At 38.3% G+C, this 13,914-nt stretch overlaps 1 protein-coding gene across 10 annotated transcripts in view; it reads left to right on the top strand.

Annotated features, from left to right (window-relative positions):
• Positions 1-13,914, top strand: part of CCDC148 (coiled-coil domain containing 148) — a 279,432-nt gene that overhangs the window by 142,312 nt on the left and 123,206 nt on the right. For all 10 annotated transcript variants that reach the window (XR_005990690.1, XR_005990691.1, XM_041774274.1 and 7 more), the window contains one exon: positions 11,700-11,840. Coding sequence is in view for 8 of the 10 variants with exons in the window: in XM_041774274.1 (XP_041630208.1) it covers positions 11,700-11,840 (141 nt within the window). In the remaining 2 variants the exon portion in view is untranslated. The remainder of the gene's footprint in view (positions 1-11,699; positions 11,841-13,914) is intronic.

The following is a 13,914-nucleotide window of genomic DNA, read 5'->3' as shown; positions in this document are numbered from 1 at the left end:
CGGAGACCCGGCCCAGGACCCCCGTCCCGCCCCGCAGTCCCCACCCAGGGCCCCGTGGGGCGCGCTGACCGCAGGCGGTGCCCTCGCGGGTCCTCCTGGGCCACTCCCACCCCGGCCCCAGCACCTATCACCTGCACCATCCCTCCCCCAGAGCCCCTCCCCAGGTGTCCCTCCCCCAGGTATCCCTCCCCCAGGGCCCCCTTCTCCAGGTGTCCCTCCCCCAGGTATCCCTCCCCCAGGTGTCCCTTCCCCAGGTGTCCCTCCCCCAGGGTTCCCTCCACCAGGGTTCCCTCCCCCAGGGCTCCCTCCCCCAGGTGTCCCTTTGCATCCACCCTCCTGTGCCTCCCACCTTGCGGAGAGCGGTCGCTTCTCTCCGTCGACTCGCAGCTATTCTCTCCTTAGGTCGCTGGTTGAATTCCTGGGTGTTCAGCATGATTTTTTTTTTTTTAAGATTTATTTATTTATTTATTCATGAGAGACACAGAGCGAGAGGCAGAGACACAGGCAGAGGGAGAAGCAGGCTTCATGCAGGGAGCCCGACGGGGGACGCGATCCCGGGACCCCAGGTCATGCCCCGGGCTGCAGGCGGCGCTAAACCGCTGGGCCACCCGGGTGCCCTATTTGATAGCTCCCCAGCTGAATTCCCGGGACCAAAGGACACGAAGGTCTCCTGCTCGTCCGCCACTTTGGCTCCTCCCTACCCTAAACTAGTCTTAATGTATTCTCAAGTCTTCCGTTGTTTTACAGCCTAATCCTCCTTCTTTCTTGTGAAAGTTCAAAGCCGAGTTCAGGTCCCACCAGCAGTGTGAGATCTTAATGACTTCAGCGTATCTTGTTAATAAAAGGGCAGAGAGCAGAGGGAGACCGGGGATACGTGGAAGGAATTATGCCGCATAGAAGGAATTGGTCAGCCTGAGTTTTCCTACCTTAAGTATGGACTCGCGGAAGTGACATGCTGGATGGTACTTATCTGGATCTGAGCTTTACGGCCTAATCAAGCATAAAATTTATAATCTGAGTTTTGGACACTAATTCATCCACCCAAGAAATAATCATAGAGCACCTAACCCTGGGTAAGTCACTGTTCCAAGAATGGGGATAGAGCAGGGGATAAATAAGGCCAAGTCCCTGTTACCATGGAGCTTAAAGTTTAGTGAGAAACACAGACAAGAAAATAAATTGATTAATAATTTTTTTTCGATTTTATTAAGGAATAATTGGTATATCACCATATAAGTTTAAGGCATACAACTTGATGATTTGATTTACATATATTGTGAAATGATAGCCACAATAGGTTTAATTAATATCCACCATCTCATGATCTACAATGTATCTAAATGTATCTAACAATAAAAAGAAAGGAAAAAATTTTCTCCTTGGGTTGAAAACTCTTAGGATAATATATCTTTATCCAGTGATAAGTGAAATGAAAATAAATCAAGACAAGTTAGAGAGTGACTGGATAGTATCTATTTTAGACAACTATTCATGAATACAGATCAGAGGGGGATAGCAAATATTGGGTGAAATTGTTATGAAGAGGCCCTGAATGACCCTGAAGGATAGGTGAACAGGAGTAAGGGCTTTCTAGGCAAAGGCCTGCGACAGAGATAAGCATGAGTGTGTAAGTAGGGGGGAGAGAAAGGGGCAGAGGAGAAGGAGAAAGGTCTGGCCTGTCTGCTCTGGGAGTAATAGGAAATTAGGCCATATAGGTTCAAGTCCAAATTTACCTTTAAGGATTGAATCCTCCTTTTGAATAAGGAATTATTCAAATGAATAAGGCGGTGTCCAAATAGTTATAAAACCACTTGAAATGATAGCCAATGCAAAGACCCTACTATTCAAATCTTGAGCAGAGCAGGGAAGCAAAGATATGTAAGAAGTCATCCAGTAGACAAATGTACAAAATGGGTTAAATCAAAGTGACACTGAAGTCAGGAAAGTCAACTGGAAAGCAATTGCAGCAATCTAAGAACATAGTTAACATTTGTGTAGCTGCTTTCTTATCCCATTATTCATCAATTCAACCTTATTTATTGAGCATCTATTAGGTGTCAGGTGGTATGTAAGGCACTGAAGATATAATGAGGAGCCAATCGGATATGGTCCCTATTCTTGTGGAGATCACAGTCTGGTGGGGAAGCAGATGGTGGTCATGTAATTCCAGCACTGGATACCTCCTTTTAAACTATGAGAAATATCTTGAAGGCAAAGTAAACTGTTATGGGAGGATGCAGCTGGGGGGCTTTACCTCCTGTAGGGCAGGTGGATAAGGCTTCACTGACAGCATTGGAACTGTGTAAGGATTGATTTGGAAAAGGTGTGGGGGAGGCAAGGAGGAAGGGAAGAACATTCCAAGCAAAGGGAATAGCATGTACAATATCTACATAGCTGGAGGCAATGTGGCCTGTTCAGGGATTTGTAGGATGGCCAGGTGCACCTGGACCCCAGAGGATGAGTCTATTATTGGTACGAGGTAATGAGTTGGGGGTGCAGATATAGGCAGGGCCAAATCCTGGAGGCCTTAGGGTCCATAGTTGGAAAAAACGGAAACCATTGCAAGTGTAGGCGGTGAGATGGGGATGTGGGCATGGAATGAACTAAGAGTGGGTGCCAGATGCATCCTTGTAGATTAGGATGGGGGCTGTGAAGATGGAGAGAAGTGAATGGGTCTGAGAGTCAGAGGTACAGTCAGCAGGACTTAGCAATTGATTATAAATGGAGTGTCAGGGACAAGCAGAATGAGTTTCCGGCTTGTATAAACTGATGGTGTTTGTACAGCAGTCGTAAGGCATGCATCACTCTTACTCCCTTTTTTGTTAGTCTGTAGTTCTAGGTGGTTAAGCAGTGTACCCCACAGAATGCCATTAATAAGTTACAGGGGTAAGTATTCAAGCTCTGGCTTATGATTCCAAAACCTGGGTTCTCTCATCTATACCATGCTTCTGGGTTGGTTACAGAAGGAATAGGGACTGTGGAATAATGACAGCAACACAATAGCTTTGCTCTCTATATTACAGTCATAGAATTTTAGCATTGGAAGGGATTATAGAGAACTTCCTGCTGTATTTTTCGAGCTTCTTTGACCATGGCCTACAATGAGAAATGTATTTTAGATCACACACACATACACACACACAAACGGAAACAAAAATTTCTAGTAATGGCATTATATTCAGAGTACATGAAATGCACTCTGATATTTTCCGTTCTGTTTTCTTTCATAAGAAAACACTAGTTCCCATCCACAAAATCAATTTCATTATCTACTAATGAGTTGTGGCCCTGATTTGAAAAGCTGAACTAGTCCTCTTCATTTTTTCAATAAGGATGTGAGGCCTACAAAGGAAAGGATTCCCCTGGATCTCATAGCCAGCAGGCAAGTGATTTCCTGACTGTTAGCCCCATTTTCTGACAATATTATACAATTTGGTTTTGTCAGCTTCATATATAAAACTGAGTGATAGGTTTGTAGATTTCACCTCTTATGGAAAAAAATATCTTTTGGTAGTTTTCTGCTTACTGACATTTAGTTTGCTTCTTTCTCCATAAGTTTTATTTCACACTAAAGTTAAGACCCTATAGGACCCAATTAAATGAAACTTTGCCAGACTTTATTTAAAAAGTAAAGGACATGAAACAGTCAAGATAATAGTGAATAATCTTTGAGATTCTGAGAAAGACGAATAAAAAGCCACAGGAAATGGAAAGTGGTTATCAAAGTGAGGTGATAAAACATGCACTTATGGAGTCAACCAAGAAACCAAGGGATAGTTGTGAAACCAAAAGAAAAAACCAAATTTTTCTGCTAAGTAAAAATGCCAAGGAGAGAATAGAAAGCTTTAAGTAAGATAGGCAGTACCACAGGTAGTGTAATGACGTGAGTGAAGTTTAAACATGAATGGAACACAGGAGATTAAAAAGCTTAAGTAATATTGATAAATAGTGGAAGAATTGGAAAGAATTTAATGGAATTATCAGACTGTTTAAGACTTAATAAAATGAAAACTTGAAGTTTACTCAACTCAACTGAACCTAGAAACTTATAGGAATATTGAAGGAGGAGACAGAGAGCTTGCCACTTCTTTGCACATGTCCTCTAATATTGCTAGCAATGTGAATTAGTTATTGAAAATCCTGACAACGTTTTCTGGATTTTTTTCCCTGTCAGGCAAGCAGAGATGGAGCTTAGGGGGCATGGAAACAACTAGGACTGGGGAAATCAAGAATCAGAAGTCTCCTGTAGAGGAGTCAGAATATGGTAGCATGTGTGGTGTAAGGCGGGGGTCGGGGGTGCCTTTTCTTTCTAAAGACCAGTCCAGTGTGTCAGGGAACGGGAAATGTCAACCTAACTGCCAAGAAAACCTCAGAGCCTTCTCTGTGCATATCCCAAGTATTTCTTGAAACTTTATTAAGTACCAGATACCATGATAGGCTCGGTAGAAAGGTTATGGATAAGACAAATTTGGTCCTTGCCCTTAAGGAGTTCATAGCCAAGTGGGAAGTACAGGTAAATGGTTTAATGAATGTTGTAATAAAAGAGAGGGACAGTGTGCTAGGAATTAGAGAAGGCACCTAACATGGACATAGTGAGTTGGGGAAAGCTTCCTGGAGCAAATGATCTCTAAGCTTAGACATGAAAAAGTGTAAGTAGAAGTCAGCCACGCGAAGTGTGAAAAAGAGAACTTGCTTGTTTCCAAGATTACATCATACCATGTGTTCACTGCCTTTGTGTAGCAGGGGTCTGGCACACAAGAAGTCCTCATAAATGGCAGTTTTTAAAATGTTATTGTTGCTGGTTATAGGTATTGGCCAGACAGAACTTTTCCTGTATAAGGCAACACACATGACACAATTTTTCCATAAACATGAATGATAGAATTCTATATTAAAATTCAATTGTCTATTATTTAACCAGCCTATAAAATACTGATTTTCTCATTGTGATTCGTTTTTGCTTGTAGAAGAAAGTTGTAGAGCATATCATATACTGTGATCTCTCCATATAAGGAAAATATAACATCGAATCAGGATAATATAACTTGCAGAAATCGTAGAAGTCATCTGATCCAGTCCTCCCCTTTCACATGAAAGAAAATGGTTAGCCATTTGTTCAAAGTAACAATATTATTGGTTATTGGCAGAGATAAGACAAAAAAAAGCAGGTGTTCTGACCAACAGTTCAGTATTCATTTCCTTTAAACCACATTGCCACTTATCATAGAATTTTTCATGTACTCGCCTTTGTTGTAAAATTGTGTTAATATTGTTACCTTGATGTTAATTTCCGTTATTACCTTTGAAGTTTTTTTTGTTTTTTTTTTTTTTTACCTTTTTTTTTTTTACCTTTGAAGTTTTGATGGGCTTTGTTTTTTGTTTTTCTAGTACTTTATTTACTCTGAGAATATATGTGTTTATTAATTTCAAGCAAAGAATACATGTAATGCTACTAACCATTTTCATCTTAAATGCTTTATTATTTGCAATAGATGAACATTTTAAGCTCCATTTGTTCTTTGTTAGGTTAAGGTTTCATTCAGACTGTACCTTTGGCAGGAACATTAAAGTATTAACTAAAGACCTGGAAAAATTTCCTGTAGTTAATAATCTAAATAATGCTCTCCTTACAACATGCTCCTGACTGCCACTGTGGTAATGTTCTTGCATGGTTATTATTGCTGCACAGTTGCTGAACAGTTATGCTCACATGCTCTATTTAAAGCTATATAATTAACAAACCCTTTAAAATAAAACCACTAAAATGTTCTTCTGGACTATTCTTCCTTTTACTCACTGTTTGCTCAAAAGTCTTCTATACTTCAGCCTATTGTGATAATATTGATTCCTTTGCCCACCTGCCAGCTTTCTTATTCTTGGGCATCTCAAAAATACAATAATTGGGTATCATTCTCTCCACATGGGAGCCATCAAAATCCCATGACTGCCTCTGGGGATCCATGGGATAAGGATTTTTTTTCAATGACACCCTTTTCCTACCAGATTCTTCACCATGTCCATTGTGCATTCTGAAAAGCCCTGTTTACCTTACTGCCTGGAAACTGATTGCTGCAGAGCTGGTTTCTTGTCAAGATCTCACAACTCTAGCTGCATAGGATATAATGCTACTCCAACAACCTTCTCTTCTTTTACTCTTTACCTTTTATTTTTGAGTATGGTTATAATTACAGATGATATTGTGAGTTATTGATTTCAAGCAAACTCTAAGTGTCCCTGACCATTTTTGTATTCCATTAAGTGGAGCAATTTAGTTTCTTTTCTTTAAAAAGAACACACGATTTTATTGGGCAGCCCGGGTGGCTCAGCGGTTTAGCGCCGCCTTCAGCCCAGGGTGTGATCGTGGAGACCCCGGATAGAGTCCCACGTCGGGCTCCCTACATGGAGTCGGCTTCTCCCTGTGGTTGTGTCTCTGCCTCTCTCACAAGTAAATAAAATCTTTTTTTTTTTTTTTTTTTTTTTTTTACTGAAGGCAGACACTAAACCACTGAGCTACCTGGGCTGCCCCAGTAATTTAGTTTCTAAAGGTTGATGCTGACTTGCTCAAGAGTCTTTTCCCCAGAATTTCATACATACATCTGTTGCTTGACATCTTAACCCATTGGCTTTTGGTTACTGAACTTCCTTTTATTTTACAATTCTTCAGAGTGTTTGTCACATTTAAAAATCTACCATATGGGAGTCCCTGCGTGGAACAGCGGTTTAGCGCCTGCCTTTGGCCCAGGGGGCGATCCTGGGGTCCCGGGATGGAGTCCCGTGTCGGGCTCCCTGCATGGAGCCTGCTTCTCCCTCTGTCTGTGTCTCTGCCTCTCTCTTTCTATCATAAATAAATAAATATTTTTAAAAATCTACCATAGCCTCTTATGGCACAGTTTTTACTTATGTAGATTTAATATGAACTTAACCAGTTAAAAAACTTAAAAAACTACCATAATATTTTTTCTGGAGAACATAAGAAACATCATTTAGATTCGCAAATGACAAGGAAGGGTAAATTGGCTAAATTGATGGGTAAAATGGGTTGCCTTAGTTTTATTGGTATTATTATTATTATTATTATTATTATTATTATTTTGCTATACTTGTCTTTAGAAATAGGAATCTTTTCCAGTTATAGATATTTGCTTATGTGCAGGCTTCATTAAATATTATATCACATATGTAATGGCTATTCAATGATAATTCCCATAAGTTAGTCTTAAGAAGAGTAGTTCTAAAATCCAAGCTTCTTTCTATTGAAATTTATAAAAATAGCCTTAGTACTCAGAAAGGCTAAATGTATGCTACTTTTCTTTTCATTAGGTGAGTGTGTCTCAAATCTCCCTTTCAACTGTGTGAGAACCTTGAGACTACAATATTTTATTACATAAAACTCTTTGGACATACATTATATTTTATGGTTTATTTATTTTTACAAAGTTTTTAGTGTGGAAAAATTTAAACATAAACAAGTCTATTATCACTCAATGTCAACAGTTATCAATTCATTAGTCAAATTTGTCTCATCTGTACAATTACCTATGACCATTGGGTAAGAGTGAGCAAATCCCCAGACATCATACAATTTGATCTATTAATATTTTGATATATATCTTAAAATCAAAAAGACTCTTTAAAGAAGCATAACTAGGGGTGCTTGGGTGGCTCAGTCAGTTGAGCTTCTGACTCTTAATTTCAGTTCAGATCATGATCTTGGGGTTGTGGGGCCAGGCCCCTGGTTGGACTCCACACTCAGCGTGTTTGCCCCTCTCCTCTTTCTCTAAGATAAATAAATGGATAGATCTTTTAAAAAGTAAATAATAAAAATTAAAAAAGCATAACTATATTAAAATCATACCTAAAAATTTCAACAATATTTTCTTAATAGTATCAACTAACTAATCAATATTAAAATATTTTTGTTTTGTAATTTATTTTTTCATTAATTTTACTCAAATAAAAGCCAAATATAATCTACATAGTGCATCTGATTGATATGTTTCTTAAATCTCTTAATCCATAGTTCTCCTTCCTTTTTTCTTGTAATTGTTAAATTCCTTTAAAGTTTTTCAAATTTTAGGGGATCCCCTGGTGGCTCAGTGGTTTAGCACCTGCCTTCAGCCCAGGGCATGATCCTGGAGTCCCAGGATCGAGTCCCACCATTAGGCTCCCTGCATGGAACCTGCTTCTCCCTCTGCCTGTGTGTTTGCCTCTCTCTCTCTCACTCTCTCTCTCTCATGAAAAAATAAATAAAATATTTTTTAAAAAAAGTTTTTCAAATTTTAGTTTTGCTGATTGTATCCCCATACTATTGTTTAATATATTTCTCCATTAGCTGAATTTCCTGTAACCTGATAGATAGGTCTAGAGATTTGATGATATTCATTTTTAGTTTTTGGTAGGAATACTTCAAGGAAGGTTGTATATTTCCATCAGGAAGCTAAAATATCTGCTTGTTCAGTGTGTTCAGTTGTTACCAGCCTGATTTTTCCAGCACAAAGTTTCCCATCTGCTATTAACGTGAAGTGTTTAGTAGCTATTGATGATCATAAACAAGGATTTATGATCCTTGTTTAATTAGATGTTACAAAATGGTATATTCTAGTGCCTTGATTTCTTCTTCATTTATTAGGTTTTGTTTAAAAAGGTCTGTTTTGGTAAATTAAATAGAAGGTAATTATTGAGCATCTATGATGTGTTAGTACTCTGCTAGATGGTATGAGAGAGACAAAATACATGTGTATCATGGACCCTCCTGTAAATAAAAATTAAACATTATGCTCAAAATGATTAGAGAGAAGCTATGGTTTAGTAAGTGAAATAAGAAAAATGATCATGGGTTGAAGAATGTTTTATGGGAGATGTGGGACATGTACTGAGCCAAGGAGCATTCTATGAAATAGGGGGAAACTGAGGGTGTTCCAGGTAGGACAATAGTTTGGACCATACCATGAGGCTAAGAACAAAAATAGCCACATATTCACATAATGCAAGATTACACTTAGTTAAGTTAAAATGGGACACGGATTGTGAGTAAGAAAACTAAATTACTTAGGTCCTATTGGGATAAATTGGCATCACATCATGAACTCTGGTATTTTTCTCAATATATTTGGCAGATAGACTTTGGGTGATCTAGGAACCTACTGTGAAGTGGCCTAGGGAAATTCAATACTTTAGAAATTGATTTGTCATAAGTAAAACTCATCTAATCTTAAGAAATATAAGGTAGCCCAAGTCAGATATAAAATGTATAGAATTAGTTATTTTGATAGGTATATACAGTAATAAAAAAAATACAAACTACTTGTGGTTCCATAGGACAACCCAGGATATTTGAAAGAAGAAGCAGGTGCACAGGGATTGTGAAGCTGTGGTGGAATTAAAGATGTTGAATTTAATTTTTAAAAATACTGCATTTTGGGTGCACATGCAAATAGTAAAGGCTTTAAGCATTTTTTAGGATAGGATTGTAGGCAAAAAGACAAAGCTGATACTGTACATTTTAGTCAAACACAGAGAAGGATAGGTTAACTCATAGGAGACACACATAATAAGTATAGAGAGGCTGAGGTCAAAGAAAAAGTATAGCAATAGGGGCAGCTGGGTGGCTCAGTCAGTCGACCATCAGACTCATGAATTCAGCTCAGGGTCTCAGGGTCAGGAGATTGAGCCCCATGTTGGGCTCCGTGCCCAGCATGGAGTCTGCTTAAGATTGTTTCCCTTTCTCTCCCTCTGCTCTCTCACACCCCGCTCATGCTATCTCTCTCTTGCAAAAAAAGGATAGCAGTAGAGTTGAGGATGGAGAGTGGACACAGAGAACAGGAAAAGAAGAGAGTGCTATCCATCGATGGAGAAGCAGAGAGAACAATGTTGTGGGGCAGGAAGTAAAGATCTTTAATTGGGAAAAGATGGTCAACAGGCTAACATGATGTAGCAGCCTCACTAGCAGTACTTGATAGAACACTTGATTTTATTTTTTTAATTTTATTTATTTATTTATTTATTTATTTATTTATTTATTTATTTTGAACACTTGATTTTAATACAGTACGTTACAGATGGAAGATGGTTTATAGGAAGGAATGGTTTGGGAGTGGGAGATCAGGATGGAAAGCATGTGATCTTATTCTAGGAATGGGCTTCCAAAGAAGAAGGTGAATATAATGGCCAGGATATGCAGCAGATGGAGAAACCTAGGTGTGTCTGAAAACCAAGAGTCCGAATTTCCTTGTTTATTTTTTTTAAAGATTTTATTTATTTATTCCAGAAACAGAGAGAGAGGAAGACACACAGGCAGAGGGAAAAGCAGGCTCAATGCAGGGAGCCCGATGCTGGACTTGATCCCCAGGTCTCCAGGATCACACCCTGAGCTGAAGGTGGCGCTAAACCGCTGAGCTACCTGGGCTGCCCCCTTAATTATCTTTTTTTTTTTTTTTTGAAGATTTATTTATTTTAGGGAAAGAGAGTACATGTGAGCAGAGGGATGGGGAGAGGAAGGGGGAGAAAAGCAGACTCCTCACTGACCATGGAGCCCCTCTCAAGGTTCCATCTCACAACCCTGAGATCATGACTTGAGCTGTAATCAAGAGTTGGGATTGAGCCACCCAGGCACCCCTCTTGATTATTTTGATAAATAGGGGAAAGTATATTTTTAGAAAACAAACTTTGAAAAATGAAAACTTTCATGAAATGATGTTATTCAGAGATAAAGAGATAATCAGTATTATTATTTTGGTAAACTTCCTTCCAAGTCTTTTCCTATGTATAGATACAGAGATGATATTTTATATTAAGGAGATCATACTACTAATGTATGCATGCTACTTGTAAAAGCATGTGCTTTTTTTCATCTAATAATATGTTGTAGACATTTTTAATGTCAGTGAATATAGTTATAGACTATTCTTTTTCAATGGAAGTCATTACATGAGGGTACCATAATTAATTTAAGCCACCTCCTGTTGCCAGACACTGAGGCTCTTTCTAATTTTTCTATTTAAGCACTATAGTGAACATTCCTGTGGATATACTTTTGTGCACTTATCTAATTGATCACCTTTGAATAACGTCCCCAAAATGTGGTTGTGAGTCAAAGGCTATGCACATTTTATATTGTGATATATATTTATTTACATATTGCCTGGTGTCATTTAGAAGTACAGAACCAATTATGCTTCTACCAGTAATACCTGTCAGTACCCAGAAAGTTCTTTTAAATGTCTTAAAATTTTTCTTCACCTTTATTCAGGCTCATTTCCCTCACTTATGATATAGGAAGGATGAAAATATAACAGTGGTTCTTAAATTATTTAGGATCTTAGTATCATTTGAGAATTTTTGAAAACTGTTGACCAGAAACTAGAACTGTTGTTACAGAAAAACACCTATGCAAAAACAAAAATTTTTACATACTGTTTATGAGAATTCATAGATTTTTTAAGTCAATTCACAGACTCTTTAGGGTCTCAGGCCATGAATCTAAATGAAAAATCCCTGAATGAGATGATTTTAAAGTTGCTTTCTCATTTTATCACTAATACACACATCTTGCATATACATCATGCACATATTAGTCATATGCACACAGAATTTTAATGTGTATTTGGAAAACCTTTGCTTGATATAGTATGTAGTCTTATTATGTCTGCAAAATCACTTGAGTGGGTATAGTTATTGGAATGAATTTCCATTTATTTCAGGTTCTTCAATGGAGAGCCCACCAGGAAGAGGTAGCAAGACTGGAAATGGAAATTTCTGCCAGAAGAAGAGAAAAGGAGGAGGAGAAAGAGAAGCTATGGAAGGAGAAAGAATTGTTACAAAGAGCAGAGAAGAAAAAGAAAGTATGAAATCTGTTGCTCTGAATGTGTGAATGAATGCTTAGTTGTCTGATTCAGCTTTGACTGATCTTGGTGTTTGGCATGGAATCATCAGAGGCAGTTCTTAGAAAGATTCATAAGGTTCTAGTGGAGTCTTGCTTCAGTTCATTTAAGCTTCAAAGATTTGTGGACATGGAGGAGAATCCACTTTACTGACCTGCAGGATCACAGGTACTTGTAATTAGAAGAAATGCGGTAGGTAAAGAAAGGATGGGATTTATGACTTGTCAAGTCTTGTACTAAGTAGGGACATGCAAAGATAAGAGGATACTGGGATAGCATTTTGGTTGACTGCAGTGGAGCAACTGACTGTCAAGAGATGTCTTTGCTGATAAAATACATTGTACCAGAGTCAGAGCAATTCATGGAATACCAAAAGGCCTCTTCAAGAATTTACTTCTTGACTTGTTAGAGTGTTTGTTTTTCATTTGCTGATACAAATGCATCACTCTACTTTTGAGCAAATGTTTGCTTCCCACTTTTCAAAATATTAGTCACAACACTTATAAACAGCTTTAATGATTGCTGAAACTCTGTGGAAAAAAAAGTGAATTTGAGGCAAGATTTTAAAAATATATCTGGGATATTTATTTAGTTACTTGTGTTTGTTACACCACAAAAATGGATAAAATGAACACATTAGTACTCATCACCTAGCACTGAAATTGTTAATGTTTTTAATTCTTTATCAGACTTACTTTACAGATAAAGTTGAAGTCCTCTCTTGAGGATTTACTCTGTACCACTTCTTACCTCCTCAAAGTCAGACTCTATTATAAATTTTATTCCTATCTTTTCTGGCCATCTATTGCTTTTGACATCTTTTAAGGTATGGTTTGTGACTTTTGAATTTTTTTCATGATTACTCTCATATCACTCTGAGGCATGTACTTCTTCATTCAACCTTATATTTTTGAGATAGAGCTATGTGAATAAGCAGGAGACATAGTTCAGCCCTTCTCTGCTATAGCCTTCCCTGCTATAGACTGGTTCATTAGAGAAGTAGGCTGCCATTGGTCACTTCTCTTAGTGATTGACACTACATTTCTAAAGTTTTTTTTCTTGTTCGTGCTGTAGCAGCTGCCCTGTTCATGTGGACTGGGCATGTGTGCCTGGCTTTCTCTACGGTACACTGAGGAAGAGAATTACCATGTGATATGATTTGTATGCTTTCAATTTTATAAGAGTTTTTTTTAGTTTATAAGAATATTATAAAAATATTATCTTCTTTTTGACTTTTGCCAATCTGATGAATGTGAACAGTATCCTAGTGTTTTATTTTTTTCAAGATTTTGTTTATTTCTTCATGAGAGACAGAGACACAGGCAGAGGGAGAAGCAGGTTCTGTGCAGGGAGCCCAATGTGGGACTCGATCCCGGGACTCCAGGATCACATCCGAGTCGAAGGCAGGCGTTAAACCGCTGAGCCACCCAGGCATTCCTCCCCCTCTTAGTATTTTAAATTGGATTCATCTGATCACTTGTGAGATTAAAAATCCCCTCGTGTTCATTGGGCATTTTCTTCCTTTGTGCATTGCCAATTAGTACTTTTTGTTTGTCTCTTCTTTATTAATCTGTAGAAGTTCTTTATAAATTCTGGATACTCTTTCTTGTTGTCAGTTATATAGGTTCCGTATATTTTCTTTCATTGGTCCTCTGCCTTTAAATTTGGTCTATAGTGTCTGTAGTTTCACGGAAATTTAAAATGATCAAATAATCAAAGTTATTAAACTTTTTTCCTTTTTTGAATTGTGTTTTCCTTTATGAACCGTTACCTGATAGTGAGAGCATCTTTTTTTTTTTTAAGACTTTATTTATTTATTCATGGGAGACACAGAGAGAGAGGCAGAGACACAGGCAGAGGGAGAAGCAGGCTTCATGCCAGGAGCCCATGTGAGACTTGATCCTGGCATTCCAGGATCATGCTCTGAGCCTAAGGCAGACGCTCAACCACTGAGCCACCCAGGCGTCCCAGTAAGAGAATCTTTATGGAGAGTTTTGTTCACTTCTGCTTAGGGCCCTATACATTTTACTGGCCC

This window comes from Vulpes lagopus, chromosome 11 (genome assembly GCF_018345385.1).
Source record: "Vulpes lagopus strain Blue_001 chromosome 11, ASM1834538v1, whole genome shotgun sequence".
Classification (NCBI taxonomy): domain Eukaryota; kingdom Metazoa; phylum Chordata; class Mammalia; order Carnivora; family Canidae; genus Vulpes; species Vulpes lagopus.
Note: the sequence above shows the minus strand (reverse complement) of the source record. Positions and strands in the feature narration are given on the sequence as shown.